The sequence below is a fragment of the Toxorhynchites rutilus genome, chromosome 3 (assembly GCF_029784135.1).
Source record: "Toxorhynchites rutilus septentrionalis strain SRP chromosome 3, ASM2978413v1, whole genome shotgun sequence".
Lineage (NCBI taxonomy): Eukaryota > Metazoa > Arthropoda > Insecta > Diptera > Culicidae > Toxorhynchites > Toxorhynchites rutilus.
Window position 1 is genome coordinate 50,484,604 of NC_073746.1, and position 21,593 is coordinate 50,506,196.

Below are 21,593 nucleotides of genomic sequence, written 5' to 3' on the forward strand. Positions count from 1 at the left end.
AATTAAAAATGACCAGAAATATCCAAAACCTAACGGAACTATCCACGATTCAGATAAGAATTTGCACTCATTTGCATTATTAGAAAGAATATTTTTCACGAGTGAAAATATTATTGCAATTGATTTATTTAAGAATTGTGTATTTATTTCGAAACAAAATTAAATTTAAAATTTGTAGAACTGAATCCTTTCTGTTGTATGACGAAAAAAAAAGATTTGTGGATGAAATATACACTGAAGACCAATATAGAACAAATTTAAAATAATAACAAAATCACAAATTAGAGGAAAAACGTTCGTTTCTTTTTGTGTGTGAATAGAGTTCCATAGGACGTTAAAATTCCATGACATTAACCCCTTGCCATACGATTTAATTTTCAACAGCACGGCCCAAACACGAGAACATCTTGCATGGGCGCCCTATGATGTGCTGATACATGTTGTGAACTAGCAGTTTTCCGGTTCCCCTACAAGAGTGCCCATCTTCCAACTTATTGGAAATTGTAAGGGCTTTTATATATTTTTTGAGAATTCATAAAAAATACGTTTTCGAGAAAAATGAATTTTTAAAGAAATTTATTTTTCAACAATATTTTTCATAATTTGGTATTTTTTATGAAAATTTAAACAATTTCCTACATTTCATCCCTTGACCAGAATTTTGTAGGCATTATAGTTTTTGAGTTACAATTTTGTGTAAAAAACGAGAATTTTTTTTCAAAAAATAGTCTTATTCTTTTTTGAACACTAAAAGTGTGCAAAGTTGCTCAACACTTTAAGGACCGGGAAGAAATATGTAAGACATACGCCTGGGACCGCACGTTTTGACTTATGTCAAGTTGCTTGCTTTGCTTGCAAGTTTTTAAGAGGCTTTAAACTTTGCAGTTCATTCGTCTCTATGAGTGAAGTTTGCGGATGAATGTTTTTTGTTGCGTGTAAGTTTCTGTTCAACGTGTTGCTGGATTTAATGAATAATGAATTATTTCAATTGAAATAAATTCATTGTTTATCGAGTAACAACCTTCAAAATCATGCTCATTAGATAGAGAATTGAATCATTCATCTTTCCACATAATTCAATTTTTTCTTGATCGTAACAGAGAAAAGTTATAGACTGAAACGTGAAACGTGGGTCAATATAGGAAAATATACAGAACTTTGAAAATCAAAAAAAGTTGTTCGAATAGAGCTATCGTAGTTATTCGATAGAAAAATATCTCACCTATCTTCCAGCCACAATTTTATTAATCGGAAAAGGGTCTGAGAAAAGTTATAGGCCAAGTTGTATGGGAGAGAGTCAACCGCGAGTAATGGGTTTTCTACCTTACTAACCATAGAATCAGGAAATTGTTTATATATATAGTTATACAAATATAGTTAGAAATTCGGCTCCTTAAAACTTATGTAACTGAGCCTGTAAAAATAAACGAATTAATAAAAAAAATAAGTTTAATGGGCAGAATTAATTACAGTGGAATCCGCTTATAATGACATCGAAGGGAGTTGACAAACATGTCATAATAAGCGGACGTCATACAAAGCGTTCTGTGAAAAAACCATTTATATTAGGCTGTCAAAAAAGTCCTGCGGTATTTCCGCGAGGTGTCTTTGTAAGCGCGTAGTTCTAGTTGTATTCATTGTATCGAGTCATACTATAGCTTGTTGGAAAGGTATTTTTGCGCGCTATAATATAGTCCTTGAGTCCTTGAGTCCTTGTTTTGTTTGGTTGAGTCGTTCGTGAGTTATAGTGTCGCAAATATGGAGCAAAATAAAGAGAAAATCCGACATATTTTACAGTACTACTATGACAAAGCCAAAAATGCATCCCAAGCTGCTAATAAAATTTGTGCAGTTTATGGACCCGATACAGTTTCCATTTCCACCGCACAACGATGGTTTCAACGTTTCCGTTCTGGTGTAGAGGTCGTCGAAGATGCGCCACGCTCCAGAAGGCCTGTCGTCGAAAATTGCGACAAAATCACTGAGTTAGCCGAGAAAGACCGGCATAGTAGCAACCGTAGCATCGGCCAAGAGCTGGGGATAAGTCATCAAACCGTTATTAACCATTTGAAGAAGCTTGGATTCACAAAGAAGCTCGATGTATGGGTGCCACACACGTTGACGCAAAAAAACATCTTTGACCGTATCGACGCATGTGAATCGCTGCCGAATCGCAACAAAATCGACCCGTTTCTGAAGCGGATGGTGACTGACGATGAAAAGTGGGTCACTTACAACAACGTGAAGCGCAAACGGTCGTGGTCGAAGCCCGCTGAAGCGGCTCAGACGGTGGCCAAGCCCTCATTAACGGCCAGGAAGGTTCTGCTGTGTGTTTGGTGGGATTGTCAAGGAATAATCTATTATGAGCTACTTCCCTATGGCCAAACGCTCAATTCAGACCTGTACTGCCAACAACTGGACCGCTTGAAGGTAGCACTCATGAAGAAGAGGCCATCTTTGATAAACAGAGGCCGCATTGTCCTCCATCAGGACAACGCCAGGCCACACACTTCTTTGGTGACGCGCCAGAAGCTCCGGGAGCTCGGATGGGAGGTTCTTTTGCATCCGCCGTATAGTCCGGACCTTGCACCAAGTGACTACCACCTGTTTTTGTCCATGGCGAACGAGCTAGGTAGTCAGAAGTTAGCCACAAAAGAGGCCTGTGAAAATTGACTATCCGAGTTTTTTGCCAATAAGGAAGCGAGCTTCTATAACAGGGGTATTATGAAGTTGGTATCTCGTTGGGAACAAGTCATCGAACAAAACGGCGCATATTTGACTTAAAACAGATGATTGTAACTAATTTTATGAACAAATGAAAATTCAAAAAAAATACCGCAGGACTTTTTTGACAGCCTAATATGTATTACATACCGTTCTGAATCATATTTCGGACGCTTAAGGCATATGATGCAAAAAACAGATCTAAACTTTATGCACAGGTATTATTTGATCGACATTTTCAATAAATTAGTTCAATATGCATTTAAGCTTTCTACTTTGGTACCTATTTCATTGAAAACATAAAAAACTCATCGAATAAAATGCTTTTCAAATGAAGCGAATAAAAATCAAACTTCGGACACTAAATCAAATTTCGGACAGATTGAATTCAAATTTCGGACACTTTATTTTGTGAGTTTTTGGACGAAAATTACATTACACTTGATTATACTTTATAATTAACTGCGAAACACTTACTAACAAATCACATAAACTGTTAACGATGATGAAAACTGATGAAACATGGGAGAAATTTAACATGAACAGGTAAATTCTACGTTCTCGTGCTAAGTAAACGTCAAAAACAAACGATAATGAGTAGTGTTGTCAGATTTTTGACGATTATGTTAAAATTCAAATGTAGTTCTCATATGAAATGATAGTGAAACCAAGGGATTACTCTGAAGAAGCAATTGTGATATTAATTTTATACTTATGTCTTCAGTGCATTAAACATTGCAAGATATTAGAACAAAGTGTCCGAAGTATGATGTTGTCCGAAATATGATTCAGAACGGTATTCGCATGTACATTTATTTATTTATTTTGGCTTAACGTCTTTAAAAAATGACCTGATTCACAATTTTTCTGCAATTAACTCGGTTCGTGGCTATCTCCAATTTCGCGGGCACCCTGTGCTCACCATGTCATGCTCCACTTGGTCTAACCACCTTGCTCGTTGTGCTCCTCGTCGTCTCGTACCAGACGGATTCCCGATGAACACCACTTTTGCAGGATAGTTGTCCGACATTCTTGCAACATGTCCTGCCCAGCGTATCCTTCCAACTTTGATCACTTTCTGGATACTGGGTTCGCCGGTGAGTCGCGTGAGCTCGTGGTTCATCCTTCGCCTCCATACGCCGTCCTCCTGTACACCGCCGAAGATGGTTCTTAACACCCGCCGTTCAAAGACTCCGAGTGCTCGCCGGTCCTCTTCGAGTATTGTCCACGTCTCGTGCCCGTAAAGTACAACCGGTCTTATGAGCGTTTTGTACAGGGAACATTTCGCACGACTGCTAAGACTGCTAAGTGTTTGACCTTAAGTGTTTGTGGAGACTATAGTAGGTACGACTCCCATTGATTATGCGTCTCCAGATCTCGCGGCTGGTATCATTGTCAGACGTTATCATTGAGCCAAGGTAGACAAATTGGTCCACTACCTCGAACTCATCGCTGTCGATCATTACACTACTACCTAATCGGGTCCTGTCGTGCTCGGATCCGAAAGCCAGCATGTATTTGGTTTTAGACGCATTGATTTTTAGTCCAATTCTCTCTGCTTCGTGCTTAAGTCTGGTAATGCCATGTAATGTCAGATCCTCATCTATCCGATTCTTTATCAACTCAAATTGGAACATTTTTGCAGTTAAGTTATTTTCTAACGAAAAAATCGACGAAGAGGAATCGATTAAGTCACTTACACCCCTCTCATTATGAGCCTCTCATATATTTTTCATTTTTGAATTAATAATTGTCAACATAATCTTCCCACATTTCCGGTGCTGCTAAAGAATCTGAATTCAGGTTTCGTGACTAAAAAGATCGTGGTTTTCAATTAATCCTGCCGAACGTCCTCGAGAATCAACGAACATTTAAGGAGTAAATACTCATGTCGGTTATTATATCCGGACATAATTTATCAAAAATGGGTCATAATAAGCGACATGTCACCGTAAAGTAAGTCATTATATCCGACTTTTTTACAAAGTATTTTATATGAAAACCAAACTTCGTTGTGTAATTACGTCATAATAAGCGGTTGGTCAATATAGGCGGAGTCATAATAAACGGATTCTACTATATTTAAAAAAAAATTAAAAAAAGGTATTTGAAAGGACCGAAAACAAATTCTCGAGATAGTACTCATTCGATAAAGAATATTTTTATTTATCTTTAGCCAAACTTTCATTGGTACAATTTGTACGGGTGAAATAAATTAATTTGAAGAAAATTTAAAAAAAGTTATTTGAAAGGACCCAAAACACATTTTCGAGATAGTACTCATTCGTTAAGGAATATGTTTATTTATTTATTTTTAGCCAAATTTTCATTGGTCCTAAAAGGGTATGAGAAAAGTTATTGGCAAAAACGTTTACGAGTTGTACGGGGGAAATGGTCTGGCTGGGTAAGGAAGTAAAAAGTAAAAAGGAAGTAAAAATTTCTATTGTATACGAATTTTGACTATATTTCGAATCCCTATCCATTGGATCTATGGTGAAAAACGTACCTTTCAATTTTTAGCACGCCATTCTCAATAGCTTTGAGATGAAAAATTGAAAAAAAAAACTGAAAGTGCATCTTACTATGATATATCGAGAAATATAATCAAAAAATAAATTCCTAAAAATTGAAGTACTAAAAAAATCTTGAAACATTGAATTTTGTTTAGTGTTTAGAGATTCAGTACTACTATAATTCGTATTTGAATGTTTTCTTTCGTCTTTTATAGATATGTGTGATTTTTTTCAGATAATAATAAGATAATTCTCCTATATGGCTCACTATAAGAGCTATAGTGAAAAAAATAGTTTTTCTTTTTTTTCCCATTCTCCATAGGCTTGGAAATGAAAATTTGAGAAAATACTCAAAGTACATCTACTATGGTGTATCGCGACAAATTATAACAAAATTCTATCCCCTGCGTAAAAAAAATCCTGGATGTATAGAATTTATTAGAGTTTTCAAAACTGTTTTTCGATAATTATTTATTGAACTATCTAATATCAAATACGAATTCGAAATATTTCGTTCATACAATAATATCTCAGTACTGAATGGTCCATAACAACGTTATAGAAATCAAATGAAAGATAGTTGATAACGTTAATTGGATTTGCTATCTTTGAAAAAACAGAAAGAAATCGAATTCTCATTTCTTCCCGATATTTTTGTCCACTACATCTACGTACATCGAAATACAAATTTTTCTGTAAATTATTCCGTGTAAATCCATGTAAACTATGCTTTAAAGAGATTTATATCACATCTTCATGCGTTGATATTTCACAATTTTAAATAATTTTAAAAATCGCCTAAAATTTCGACTTCGCACTCTGTTCCTTAATTTTTTTTTTCGAGTGTAAAAAAGTTCTATTTATATTTTCGATAAATTTATTAATTTCCCTACTACAACTTGTATACATTTTGGCCCATACCTTTTCTGAGACTCATTTCGGACCAACGAAAATTTGGCTGAAGATGGATAAAAGTATTCTCTATCTAATGAGTATTATCCCAAAAATGTGTTTTGGGTCCTTTCAAACAACTTTTTTAAATTAATTTATTTCCCCTATACAAGTTGTATAGGTTTTGGACTATAACTTTTCTTAGATCCTTTTTCGACCAATGGAAGTTTTGCTGAAGATAGATAAAAATATTCTATATCGAATAAGTACTATCTCGAGAATGTGTTTTGGGTCCTTTCAAATAACTTTTATCAATTTTCTTCAACATAATTAATTTAAAAAAAAATAACTTCGATAACTCTATTTGAACAACTTTTTTTGATTTAAAAAATTCTGTAAATTATCTTATATTGACCCATGCTCACGTTTCAGTCTATAACTTTTCTCTGTCACGATCAAGAAAAAAAGGAATTATATGGAAAGATGAATGATTCAATTCTCTATATAATGAGCATGATTTTGAAGGTTGTTACTTGATGAACAATCAATTTATTTCAATTGAAATAATTTATTATTCATTGAATCCAGCAATTCATTCAGATCATTATTCAGATCATTCGATCTTATTCAGATCATTCGATCATAGACCATACCAAAGATTCATAGAAAAATTTCAATGGATTTAAGATGTTTGTTAATGCATTACATCATTTATGGAACGACTGCTCGAATTCCTTGTTATAAATATTGTATCGCCGAAAGTTTCAATAATTGTCTGTGTAGCATTTGTCCCGCATAACTATAAAAATCCAAACAGTACAGCATTCTTAGTGGCGAATAAATTCACATACGCATCACACCGAATCTCGTAGTACTTATGGTGATCATACACTGTTCGACCGAAGCCAAATATTTGACTCTTTTTGACAGATAAAATTTGATCAACGTGTACTGATCAAATATATTCGACACAAAACACGACGATCAAATATTCAATTATTGGATGCCTAGAATTATTATTTGGTGTGTTCTTCAAACCTGTCGGAACATGGTTAGGTTACCTTTAATAGTTTAGTCTATTTTTTTCCATGTTCGATGTTTCACATTGTTTGCCATTGTTGGTAACTGAAAAGTGGCAAACAAAATAGGGTTTATACAAATTTCAAACCAAATTTTATCTGTCAAATAGTGTCAAATATTTGATCTCCGGAAAAACAGTGTTCGGTCACCTTTATACTCGGCTGAGCAATAAAGCTGTGTTTTTCCGCAACGCTAATCTAGCGTAATTATTTCCATTTTCGCAAAACCCGACTGAATGCGGTTTCAATGTTCATTTCTCACATGAACTCGATTTGAGTATCATTGTACAAAATGATAACACTCACGTACACTTCGTACTGATAACTGCAATAACTATATTAATTAGCCCGACTAAAAAATAGATAACCAAGGAGCAACATCGAATTTTTAGAGCGATTTTCGAAGGGCTGGAACTTCGATATAAGCTAACACCAGGAGATAACTTCCAAGCTACATGTTTCTAGTTTTAGAATATACTAGGACACAATTGTACAAGTGAACCTGAAATGAACAAAATGAACAATGAACACCGGGGAAGAGAAAAAACGATTTTTCCTTCCCCGATATCAAATATCACTAAAAATCTTCAACGAAAATATTGAACGAGTAAGGTATAACTCTAGTTCAATGTTTTCGTCAAATGAAATTATCTATTGGTGTTTCTTCAAAATAGAAAATAAGCTGGGCCAACTATCAGTAAAAATGCATGGTTCAAAATTACGCTTACGCTCTATTCTTGAATGCTTTTTCAAAAATCTAATTTATAACGGTTGTTTGTACCATTCCCATTCACAATTCCCGTAATTACCATCACGCCGAGCATAAAAGCCAGCCGCTTTTATTGTTATTTGCAATTCTCGTGCCGTTTATTGTTCTCAGCACTTTTTAATGCTTCTCCGCCTCCCCCTCAACATAAAACCCATTAATTTTCGGGGCAAGCAATGCCCCGCTATCATCCACAAATCAAATTCCAAACTCAATTCACTGCGCGCTCAACACAAGCCGGGATTAGTTGGCGAAGAGAGCACTTCTGCGTGTACAAATGTTTGTTTACACACTGGACTACAAATTCGGATCTAAATGTAAATTGAATTGATTTTTTGCATTCAATAATTTCATACGCCACTTCCGGGCCAGTGTTGTTTGTCCAGGTCATAAATCAATAGCATCCGTGTTTTCGTATTTTTTTTTCTCTCTCTAGCATCGGCATGCTAATTTCTGCTGCTCGGTGTGGGTTTGTTTTGAGTCAACTTTTTTCCACTATCTCGTGCTATCAGTTGTGCCCTTCGATCGTGGGAAAGTTGTGTAACATTGAATAATGTTATTAAAGCGTGTGCGTTGAATATTGATCAAAACGAGCGCCCTCTCCCTATTTTTTCGCGCTTTTTCATTCCCAAGCGAATGAATGAAATCCAGCCATGGTTGGAATGAAAAACAAATTTGCTTCGCTGGAATTCTTTTTTTTCTGCCCTGAAAGGTGGAAATAGTTTTAAATTAAAATTCTCTCGTATATTTTATGCAACCGGTCGCAATACGTACATTGCGCTCGACAGAGAAAAACAATTTCTGCGTACGACGGTGTGTATCGTATGATTAATTTTAGGATATCGCAAGGATGCAGATTTTATATGTTTTTTTATGTTTTGTGATTACTTTGTAAAAAATTGGTTTTTTGTGGTACTTTTTCAGGAGTATCCATACAAAAATATCATGTAAACTATAAACTATAATAGATAGATAGTTGATGCCTTTGACAAAAAGTCATATTTTAATAAGTTATAAAGCTTTGTCGAATACCAATGGAGCAGTAGGCTGTATTGGCAAGCAAAATATCGTGTCGTAATTATTTATATTCCACATGGAATGTGTATGGAAGAAACAAAACAATGTTCAAAATACCCACGGATGCATGATAATTTGAGCCAAAATTCTCATGAAATCATTCAACTGTTTTATTTTTTAACAGATAAAAAAATTATATCGTGGCTTATTTCGATTATTGATGTGGTTAAAAGGTCCAGAGAGCAATCGTATTCTTAGTTCTTGAAATCAGTAACATTTTCGGTGAAATTTCGATTATTTAGCTATTGTTCTCTCACAACATACACATGAATAATAAAACTTCGCTTGTTTCTATGGGCGTGGGGAATGAAAAAGGCACATGGAAATATCACTTTTATCCATCAGATTTCACAAATATTCACTGCACACTATAACATTAGCCTCATATTCAACGGGAAATCTAAAAAAATGGACGTTTTTAATTGATAAATTACTTCCTGAAAATAGCTTTTTCACATGGATGCGGTGGGCAATCAAAGATAAATACAACGACTGACGTCATTATTTGAGAAATAGTTATGGCAGCGCATGCTATGTCACTTGAAACTCTACCGTCTTCATTACCTTTTTTCCAGAACATTGGTCGAATACACGATATCACCATCTTGACTTTAAACAAAATTAGAATTAGTTGTAACGTTTTCAATGAAAACATGAAACATGTTTTGTTAGAAAAGCTTTTTTCTTGTCCTTTATCCTCATCTTCCAATGCATGGGTGAATTATTGAAAATTGTAAGGGCTACTCACATATAAAAAAATAAAAAAAAAGTTTTTCAGAAAAACGAATTCCAATTTTTAAATCAATTTTGTTTTCAGTTTAATTTTCAAATATATTAAATATCAAATTTTTATGAAAATTTCATCCTTTGACTAGAATTTTGTAGATATTAAAGTTTTTGAGTTATAAATTTCTGTAAACAATAAAGAAACAATTTTTGGCTCTTTTCAAAAAATAGCAGTCTGATTTTTTTCGACGATTTCAAGTATGCAAAGTTGCCACAATGACCATTGTCTTTACACTCATAACATTTCACTGCTATTTGAGATGATGTTGCCTACTTCTAAGACGAATTGAAATGGAATCCGTCATATACACTGCATTTCATAACTATAGAATCACTCCATTTTTTTTGAGTGTCCAGTGATATGTAAGAAGTTGGTTGAATTGAAGTATGTAGTGTAGTATTCTATAACTATAACTATAACTTCATTTATAAGACAGGCCATTTGAACTTTATTGTTGTGTTCAGGCGTGAAACATTCAAAAAACTAAAATTCCTGTGTTTCATAACTATAGAACCAGATAGAGAAACTCTCACTCTTTTACAAATTTAACTTAAATTTCACATGAATTACAAAAACTTTTTAATTCGTAAGTTATTTTTGGTTATCAATCAGTTCAAATAACCCCTTCCAAACCATTCGGGGTGGTTTCGACCAAGCTGCGCCATGTTATAGTGTGCATCTTGTTCTACGAAGAGGATACTGCACGCTTAAGCTCTTCAAATGACTCATACTGCTTGTAAGCTGCATCTACTATTCGTACAACCACTTCTCATAAGTTCTTGACAGGGTTTTGATTTGGTGAACGAGCTGACCAGTCCAGAATCTGACGCCCCTATTTGTTAAACCATGTCATGACCTTCCGGATTTTATGAATTGATGCCAAATTACCCAATTATTACATTGTTTTTGATGCATAAACAGCAGAAAATGATTCTGAAGTACTTCGTTGCACTTCTGACTGTACATTCGTGTTGAGGGTAAGCTATCTAAACCATGCCTGTTTGAGAAAAAGCTCCCCAAACCATAAAAATCCCAATCTGCGGGTCCAAAAACTAATGTGGAAGCTAATCCCAAGGGTTTCACTATTTCAGGAGAACTTCTCTGATGGAAAGAAATGCAACTTGAATAAAATTTCTTCGAAGCTTGGTCGAAACCAACCCGAATGGGATATTTTAACTGCGAAATAGTTTTTTTTTTTTAGAGTTTCTATACTTATTGAACACTGGAATTTTAGTTTTTTGAATGTTTCGCGCCTGAACACAACAATAAATTTGAAATGATCCGTCTTACATTTGAAGATAGTTATTGTATACACTTCACTATGTACTTCACTTCAACCTACTTCTTACATATTTCTGAGAACTCAGAAAAATTGAATGGTTCTATAGTTGTGAAACGCAGTGTATGAAAAAAAAAATCAAAAACATATTTTTTCAGAAAATTGAGTTTTTAGTCCTGTTTTCGTAAATTCTCCATACAGTTCCAATTAAAATCTAAAATCTGAGTTTTTTTTTTGAAAATTTTCAAGCATTTTTTGTTTGGCCCTTCTCAAAAGTAAGACTATCAAAACCAATGGAAAATCAACGATGCGAATTGTCCTTTTTGGTTACAAAGAAAGGGTCTGCAAAATTTCAACCTTCGAATTCAGATGGGATCGCTCATGGGCAAAAACCGACAAAAGTGTCCTAAGAAGTCTTGACTTCAATGCAAAATCGTTCGATTGACGTCTTGGAAAAAAAGTCGAGGCAATACAAAATATTACCCTATGAGGTATGTATGGTACGCATGTATTACAAAAAAGTTCCTTTAATATTTTTTCTTCATGTTTTCCCATTATATTTCGTTATTCTGAAACTATCATCGATTTATGAATAAAACGTAGTGTGATTATTTTCGCTATCTCAGGCAAATAGTAACATTTTGAGTTCGAAAACGTTGAATTAACTAATCAAATATTGAAAAAACCGATGTCTCAATATATTCTTCTATCACTGTAGCAGCGTCAGTCAATTCTCCCGAATTGACGCTGACGGGTTTTAATACACTGTTTGAATCTTTAAATGGAAAAGCTTCTCATAAAAGTATTTAATAATTATTTATTTTATATTTCATATCAATTTGTTTTGTCATTTTTTTTTTCTAATTTCATACCTCATCTTGTGGAGGCGATCTGGCGTAGTGGTAACATCCTAGCCTCTCACGCTAAAGGTCACGAGTTCAATTCTCACTCCCGACATTCTTCCAAAAATGGAAATAAAAGTGACGAACCAGCCAAATGAGTTGAAAATCACTATAATACAGATAATATACCTCATCTACATGTAGCAAATGAGGCATTTCGCGTAATTTTATCAGTATCTCATGCATTACATTTTTATCCAAACCTATTGAAACAGCGGTGAGAATAACTGATCAAAAACATTACATAGATTCTAACAATCTTACATTTTATTGTTAAATACTTTTGATGTACGCAAACCAAATGCAAATTTCTAAACGATTGTATCAGTAACGGTTGTTTGTTCGCATGAATACATACATTTATGCCAATATCTACACACTTTAATCACCGCGGTGGATTCGTTTCTAATGCATGTTAAATTCCGGCACTGTGAGAAACTCGCGTAACAAAATTATCAGCGTTAGAAGTCGCATATTATGTGCCGATGATACACATGCATCGTATGAGTAATTGTTAGATGTTATATGATTGAATAATAAATTTAAGGAATGACGCTTCCCTCCGTGTACAGCGGTTTGATTGTAAGCCGGGATTTAATTTTAAATTCGTCTCAACAAAATCAGTTTCACATTGTCTGCGCCCAGAATATCGTCTTCTGCAGCGTCAGTGTTCCTCAGTTTTGGACAATGTTGAGAATAATCTGCACTGTATTACTACTGTTGACCGGTCACCTGGTAGTTCAAGGTAACTATTTCATATACAATACTAGTAGACCTTAGCTTCAACTCGTTCTTCCTTGTTCCGCTCGTCTCCACCCAGGTTTGCGTCTCGCCGAAATCAGTAAGTAAACCGCACAACACACAGACACATGAGCACGGAGATAAACCAATTCGCATCTTTTATTTTGAAACCAGAATGTTCGGAATATCGCGACAAAACAACGATGGCATTTTCATCAGCCATTCCACTAACTCTCGATCCGGAACCGATTCATTTTAATGCGTCCAAGTGCGATAAATCGGTCCAATTGATAGTTGGAGGGGAAGACGCTAAACCAGGCGAATTCCCACATCAAGCGCTGCTAGGGTACGAAAATCCCGAGACAAAAAAGATCGATTTCAAATGTGGCGGAACGCTCATAAGCGAACGGTACGTGTTAACAGCTGCCCACTGTTCGAAGTATGGCAAACCGGTTCTGGTGCGGCTGGGTGAACTGGACCTAACAGATGACGTGGATGATCAGGTTGATATTGAAGTTGAGTCTTTCGTTAGGCATCGGAATTATACTATCAAGGCATCGTATAATGACATAGCACTGATAAGATTGAAGGAGGATGTTATATTTTCGAACCTTATTCGGCCAGCGTGTCTATGGACAGGATTTGATGTGAATGTTACGAAGGTTATCGCAACAGGATTTGGACATCTTGAGACACACGGTAAGAGCTCTATAATGTATTTTTACAAATACATTGATTCATGTCCATAATCTTTTTAGATGATAAAATTTCCGACACTCTCCGCAAGGTTCAGCTTGATATTCTCGATACCGACGAGTGCAATCAACAGTTTGTCGGAACGCGTTATTTCAAGGAAGGGGTTTTAGAGCACCAGCTGTGCATTGGCAGTATACGAGGGGGGAAGGACACATGTCAGGGTGATTCTGGAGGACCAATTCAGCTGATTACAGGTTCCAATGAATGCATTTATCACGTGATCGGTGTCACATCGCTAGGATCGGGAGCCTGTGGAATTGGACGATCAGCGGCGGTATACACACGAGTGGCTAGTTATGTCGATTGGATCGAGGAACGGGTGTGGGGCGATCAGTAATTACTGCGTCAATATAGGAACGTATTCGGTGTTAGTGAATTCGTTTGGTGATAACATTAAACAACTTTGCTTAAAATTTCGAGTTTATTGAATTTCTGCTTTTTCATTCTTTTTTTTTCCAATCACGCTACATACAACCACGAGCGACACAATGGTTGTTTGAGATTCGAGACTAGAGCATTGAAATTTCCCAAAATTCTTCTCGTTTAAATATTCTGAAATTAATATGGTGAATGCGGTAACGTTTCTTGATCATCTTGATCATCGAAGTCTGACAGATGTTCATTGGCTTGGTAGACGAATTGTTTTCTTGTTTAAATTCGAGAATTCGAGAATAGAAAAGTGGTGATGGTGAATGCGGTAATTATTCGAATCATCTTAACACGTTGAGCCTCTAGTGACTGACGTTGAACTTTTCTTTAGAAAAATGTTGATCACCGGGGCTGACAGTTACAAAATACGGAAATAAAAAAGACCATGGCAATTAGACAAATAGAAAGTTTGTGTTTTAGATGGTTAATGGTGAGAAACAAACATATTGTAGAATCAAACTCTCAATCTTTTGGTAGCACTAACAAGGGCCGATGAATGAATGATTTCATTGAGTGAGAGACGTGAGCGTTTCTCTAAGCAATAAAACGCCAGCAAAACAAATATAAAAATGAATTCTTTTTTGATTGTTTTGTCGTTTTTGAAATTGGTTCAGAGGGAGCATTAGAGCTTTAAAATTTCATAGATTATTCGCCTCTAGCCTTGGAAAAATCCAATAAAGGAAACTGAATTAAACTCTCGGTCATGAGTAAGATCTTTTGGAAAGCCTCGCTGCAGTTTAGTCGCGAGTTGGGTGACTGATGAATGGTGAATGCTGTGATATCGAGAATTTTTACTCAACAAATTGAAAACGGGTAGAGCTTGAATTGCAATATTTTTATATCCTGCATTTGCTAGTTCAATTTCATAAAAAGTGCCCTGTTGATTTTGACTGCTGCGGATGGATACCTTTCGAATTAATGATCGAATTACCGAATTATGAATTATGAGATACGTTGTCAGATGATCAAATTGGAATCTTTGTCGGTCCATAAAGATACAGCCTTTGCAAGGATGCATCGATTGTCCCATTCCCTTAGAACAGTGTGCAATGGTCCAAGGAGCTCCACAGTTATTCTCTAGGCAAAAACTGTCTTCGACAAAGTTGTTGCATATGATAGAGCGCTTATTTTGATGTTGCCAAAAATAGGGTGACCAATATTTACGATGAAATAAAAATTATAATTTTCTTATCTTTATAGTTTATAGTTCGACAATGTTGTAGCCCCAGTTGTTTGAGAAAACTTTTAAGAGCATAGTTTTTTCTATCTCTTGAAATAACCGATATAGCGCTTTTTTCTAAATTGTGTTAGGGTCACCATAAAAAAAGTTTTTTTGCTCTAGCTTTTGTATTGCAAATTTTAAATGAAAACTGTCTTTAGAAGACTTTTAGAGCTCAATATCGCAACTCTACTCAAAGTTATTGACATTTCTTCCCAACAAATACGCTCTCTTCATTCGCTTGTCATTAATTTTGGGGAGAACATAAAAAATGCTCGTTGACGGTATTTGAAAGAGCATACTTGACTCTACATAACGTGCGATTTCCAAAACTATGTAATTTTTTGTATTTGAATAAACTGAAATTGAAATCATGATTTTTTGGATGAAAAAGCATCAATAACTTTGAGTAGTATTATGATATTGACAAGTTCTGCATCGCAAAATGTTGGTCATGATAAGCTCTAAAAGTCGTCTCAAGACAATTTTGATGTAGAGTTTGAAATATGAAAGTTAGAGCGAAAAACCTGTTTATTCATGGTTACCCTAATGCAGAAAGCGCTATAAACAACTTTATGGAAGATCTTTATTCTCTAAACAAAATCTGTCTTTGACAAAGTTGTTACACATGATAGGTCGCTAATTGTCATGTTATCAAGAATAGGGTGACCAAAATTTTTGATGAAATGAAAAATCTAACTTTCTTATCCTTATAGATAGAGGCAAATATATTTCGACAATATTGCAGCCTCAATTATTTTAAGCAGCTTTGTAGTTTATTCTATCTCTTCAAATATCCGATATAGCGCTTTTTATTCTAAGTTTAATTACGGTGACCATGAAAGAACGGGGTTTTTTACTCTAACTTTTATATTTCAAACCCTACACCAAAAGTTATCTTGACTTGACGACTTTTAGATCACATCAAAACAAATATTTTGCGATGCAGAACTTGTCAATATCTTAATCCTACTTGAAGTTATTGATGCTTTTTCACCTAAAAACTCATGATTATAATTTTAGTTTACTCAAATACAAAAAATGACTTGTTTTTGGAAATCCCACATTATATAGAGTGAAGTATGTTTTTTTCAAATTCCGTCAACAATTTTTTTTATGTTTGCCCCAAAAAGAATGACAAGCGAATGAAGAGAGCTTGGTTTTTGGAAAGAATATCTATAAATTTGAGTAGAGTTGCGATATTGACAAGTTCCGTCAATATCACAACTCTACTACGTATTTTTGATGGTGACCCTAACGCAGTTTAGAAAAAAAGCGCTATATCAGTTATTTCAAGAGATAGAAAAAAAACTTTTTTCTACAAATTTGATTAAAATAACTGGCTCATTGTCGAACCATATCTACCTCAAGATATGGTTCACAAGAAAGTTAGATTTTTATTTCATCCAAAATTTTGGCTACCCTATTTTTGACAACATCAAAATGAGCGCTTTATCATATGTAACAACTTTGTCGAAGGCAGTTTTTGTCTAGAGAATAACTGTCAAGCTCTAGATGCTAATTTACACTTAAATGCACCTCCTGAACCATTGTGCAGTGGTACTCGACCATTGCAGAGGGGCCACAAATAGGTGTTAGTCATGGTATCGCGGGCCGCACAAAAAATAATAAAGAAGGGTGGTGTCCAAGATACGACCGCATTATTAACGTAGGACTTGGAAATTCGAACCAAACCGAATATATGGCAGGGTGGCGTTTCCAAAATAATAGTTGTTTTACTATACTATGCATCGTGACCTGACTTTTAATACAAATGGGTTATTGATTTATGGTTTTCTGTGAATGAATATAGTAGATCCATTTCGTAAGTTGGCTTTCAAATGTTCCCGTGAACCGCTATCTCGATTCAGTAGCTAATTTTGACTGATAAGAGTAAATGATGTGAAGTGAAGTGAAAGTACGTGAAAGTAAGTGAAGAGTGATGATGTTCCAGACATTCAACGAAATGTGACGCATATTATAAACTCCATACCGGCTAAGCAGTTCAAACGCGTATTCTGACATCTATACGAACATTCAAAAATGTGTGTGGAAAGAGAAGGCCTGTATGTAGAACACTAATACCTAATCTTTTGAGTAACTCGTTTTCTTTTGTTTTAAAAAATAGTCCCGGAACTTTTTGAATGCACTGTGTATAGCATTACATCCTAGGACTAATCGTTATCGAGTTTTCTGATAAAAATATGTTTGAAGATATCGAAGAGGAGGTCTTTTAAGTTTAAAGTTTTCAACATTTAATTCAATTTTTGAGTTATTTTTTAACAGTGTGTTTAGAATTTTGTCCCTAAATAGTTTTTTTTCCAACAATTTGAAAATATTCACCAGAAATTGTTCAAAATGATATTGCAGCGACACTAAACAGGATAGAAGTTGGGTGTCAAAGAACGAGTTGTAGAGCGGTAGAGAGCTTTAATTTGGTTGATAGAAACATTCAAGTTTCTTATATATTTTTTTGATAAAAGTTTTTTTTTATCCCTTTTGTTTTATTTCAGGCTCATTAGCATTTTAGCTGTAACAGAGCCGAATTTTAATCGTGTACATGTCATATATTTATCATATCTATAATTAGCACATTACACAGTTGCCATTTTTCGGCGTTAGAGTATTCCCTTCTATACCATTGCAAATGGTACAAATTTACACAGTAGCCATTTAGGCGTAAGAGTTTTCTATCTGTTCTTCCATTATCCAGTTAAAACTGGACAGCGGAGACAGTCGTTGATCCATTGTTGAGTTATTTATAGAACAGCAGCCCGATGTTTCTTGCAGAGCAAAGCAGTTGTATGGATGAATCGATCTTATTTCGACCGTGGATCGATCTCCATCGCTGATGATTGTTGCGTGGACGTAGTTATTCTGTAACAACACAAAGATGGTCAATGGGGGCCCTGAGTTTTGAACTCACGATCGATCGCTTATGGATAAAAGTTATTCTCATTAACTTTAAAAACCCCTAACTTTCAAGTTTATAAAACTTCAGAAATGGTACTTAAATCCACTAATTTGGAAGTTTCATAACAGTATTTGAACTGTATAAAATACTCGCATCTTTCAAATGGAAGCAACATGATTGTCTTAAGTAGTTTAATTTATGATTTAGAGTCAGTTAAAGACAAACAAAGCTCAAAATAGAGAAAAAGTTAATTAAATCTGTCTTTGTTGAAATTCGAACATATGCATAGAAGGATTTTTTTTCATCAAATATGATTCTTTTCTCTTTCTGAAAGAATTAGAATTTTTTTGTATGAGAGAGGTAGGTAATTAAAAATTAATTTTTTCTTTTATATTAAAAAAATGAAGAATAAAAAACATATAAAAAAGTAGAAGGGTTTGAGCCTAGAGGCACAGACAAAAAGTTGACGTAGGACTTTGAGGACAATTGCTTTTGAATTGAGTTTTTGTAACTGTTCAGAAATCCGTTAATTCAACTTATTAAATACTCTAAACAGAAAGGGTTCTGAACCTAGAAAACCCCTTTGGTATTTGAACTGAATTACCATTAGATGGATATCCCAGTATTAACACGATAAACTCGACATTCTTTGGATTTCTTGTATCCAATGTTCATAAATGTACATAAAAATCCTAATCAATATAACCGTCCCTTCAGAAATATGAATATGATTTTTCTTTCATTTATCCTACATAATGGAGACGTGCATTGGTTGCGCTGAATATCGGTAAATGTAGAATAATTCTTGATATGCATCGACTAACCTTGTCCGTAACGAAAAAACATGCAAGAACAAATAAGAAAACCAGACCATGGAGTTGAGATGGATAAAGGACTTCACTTTGACTCAGTCGCTAACTGGTCACCTAAATGAACCAGTTCTTTTGAACTGTTTTTCCCTTTTCATTCAGTGGTATCCTATTCCATTCTATCATGTCGCAAATAGTATGTAAAAATATGTCCATATGTAATAATTTATTTTGCGCAATTTTTGAAAAATATTCTGTTGGGACTAAACCCAGGTTCCATCAAAGACAGAACTTGGACATGTAATAGTTTGTCCCTTAACGACATTTTTCAACTTTCACAAACAATCCGGTAATGGTTATCACGGTGAACACGTTCACCCAATAGGCCGAACATTGGATTGAAAACAACAAAAAAACATTTTTTCAGTTTACTTTCATACTAAAAGTCATTTTGTTTACCCAAATAACGAATCGTCTCCGCTTCGTCGATTTTTTTACTGATAAACAAAAAAAGCATTAAATTGAATATTCACAGCTTTGCCAAAAATCTAATTGTATTGCAATATAAGCATTTTTGAGTTTTGCTTGTGAATTCTCCAAGTTACAATAAATAGTACAAAAATTTCATATTATCACGTGTACCATTTCAATGGAACATTTTAAATAACTAATAACTTGAATTTTGGTGTTCCATTCACTATCGGTAAGGTTCGATCCAGATTCAGTATTTTACTAACATTAAGATCAAACCAAACGTGAAACGTATAGTTTCCCATGTACATCATGATGTATATCATTCCACTGAACAAGTTGTAATTAAATCTTTGTTTACTTGGCTGATCATTATATACATACTTCATCGGACAACTTAAAGCTGAGCCCTCCCACTGGCTTCCTCCTTCTTGAGAATCCAATGTTATCTACGTAACGACCATGAAATCAACTTCCTCTCCCACTAATCGAGCTTTAGTAACATTCTGATCGAAACCGCATGCTTTCCATCTTTCTCTCCTCCCACTTCGCAGAGTCATCCCTCGGGTTGCGTACCGTACGTGTCACTGTGCCAACGGCGATCCGCAAGGGTGACGCAGCTCATCTCTACTGCAACTACGAGATGGAGGATAAGGAGCGGCTCTACTCAATCAAGTGGTACAAAGGCAAACGGGAGTTCTACCGATACACACCACTGGAGCAGCCCTCGATGAAGGTTTTCATCGTGAACGGCGTCGAAGTGGAGGTAAGTTTGCTAAAGCACAGCTGTAGACTTATGCCTAAATCCCGGAAGAAACTGAATAAAAAATATTTCAATTTGCTCCTTCCCGAGAGCAATAATGTCGAAAGTTTTAATGTTGTTCATAGAAAAAAATATAATTGGGTTTCTTTCAAATTGTCAGCAAGGTTGGCCGCTCCCATACGACCATTATTACCGTGACTTGTCGCAGTTTCATTTCCTATGTTCGATAACTAAAGTCCAATCCATTATTATTATTTTTTGGTATTATTTCGACCAGCCAACAACAATTTTCTTTCACGACAACTGAACTTTGCCTCGCCAAGAATATCCCATTTCCTTTGGGACGGAGAAGGTAGCAATGCTGGTTGCTGCTCAATTTGACGATGGCATCATTAGTGCACTAGGATTTTTGCACCCGAAATAAGAAAAGGAAATGGGCAAATACCCGCCTGTGCAAGCACTAACAATGGCTGCTGGGAACAGGATGCTCGAGTTGGGCTACATTTGGGTGAGAGAAAGAAAAACGAACAAAAGCGCTTCAAAAAATGGCATTGGAGGGAAAGTAAGCTTGGAATGACGCAAAGTTCATCACATGAAATCGTGTAAAAGGATATCGAGAGGGAATAGAACAAGAAATGGCATCGATTGGATGCTTCAATGCGCCAGTGCTTTCGCAGTATCGGTCTTCCTTGGGAACGCGAACGTGAACTGTAAGGATAAAGCATTAAGACTTCCGAGGAGGGTTATTTTCCTGTTGCAGTCGGAATTTGCTATGCTGACGGATTTTTTTTTTATTGTGATTTCAGTGAGCAATAAAAATTACATTTCCTCGGATTTCTTTATTTACCTTGAAGCATCGGAACGCTATAACTGCACAACTGAACGATGAATCTTTCTCCCAAATATTCAGCTCACACACAAATCTACTTTTGCCGGCGCTAGCGTTGATGGTAGATACGATACCTCTCACGGGTATCTTTTTTTGCCAGCTGTCATCAGTAATGCTGACGATGGCAAACCGAATATGTCTGGCCACAAAACTCCACAGGGAAATAAGTAATGTCAGAAGAATTATTTATGATCATGTTTTTTTCCCTTGCGGTGCGGGCGTTGCGATGTGTTTCCGATCTCACAGTTGCTCGAATGGAAGGTTATTTCGTGGCTACTAAATCATTCAATTATGACTTCAGTGTACATATTTCATTCGGTCATCAGTTAGATGGTCGACAGAATTGATCCTAGTGTGGGATACGTCAGCTTTTTGAAACAAGTTTTGTATTTGCGCTAATCTCTAACCTATTTTTTCTTCATTCAAATACTGAAATTACAGACCTGCTTCTCATAATTTCCAATCAAAAGAAATCGACAAACATCACGATTCAGTCCATAAAACGGCAATAAAAACGGTTTGAGTCTGCCCTCCCATCGAACATTCTTTACTGTCTCCGCATCGATACAAGTCGAATTCCCTAA

At 35.4% G+C, this 21,593-nt stretch overlaps 2 protein-coding genes across 4 annotated transcripts in view; both read left to right on the plus strand.

Annotated features, from left to right (window-relative positions):
- The window catches only part of LOC129775228 (uncharacterized), a 290,679-nt gene that overhangs the window by 205,292 nt on the left and 63,794 nt on the right, over nt 1-21,593 (plus strand). For all 3 annotated transcript variants that reach the window (XM_055779667.1, XM_055779666.1, XM_055779668.1), the window contains exon 3: nt 19,912-20,123. In XM_055779667.1, the coding sequence (XP_055635642.1) occupies nt 19,912-20,123 (212 nt within the window). The remainder of the gene's footprint in view (nt 1-19,911; nt 20,124-21,593) is intronic.
- On the plus strand, nt 12,625-13,944 carry LOC129775230 (serine protease snake-like). The gene is made up of 4 exons (XM_055779669.1): nt 12,625-12,763; nt 12,839-12,859; nt 12,934-13,458; nt 13,518-13,944. The coding sequence occupies exons 1-4, from the start codon at nt 12,706-12,708 to the stop codon at nt 13,850-13,852; spliced, it is 939 nt and encodes a 312-aa protein (XP_055635644.1). The 5' UTR covers nt 12,625-12,705; the 3' UTR covers nt 13,853-13,944.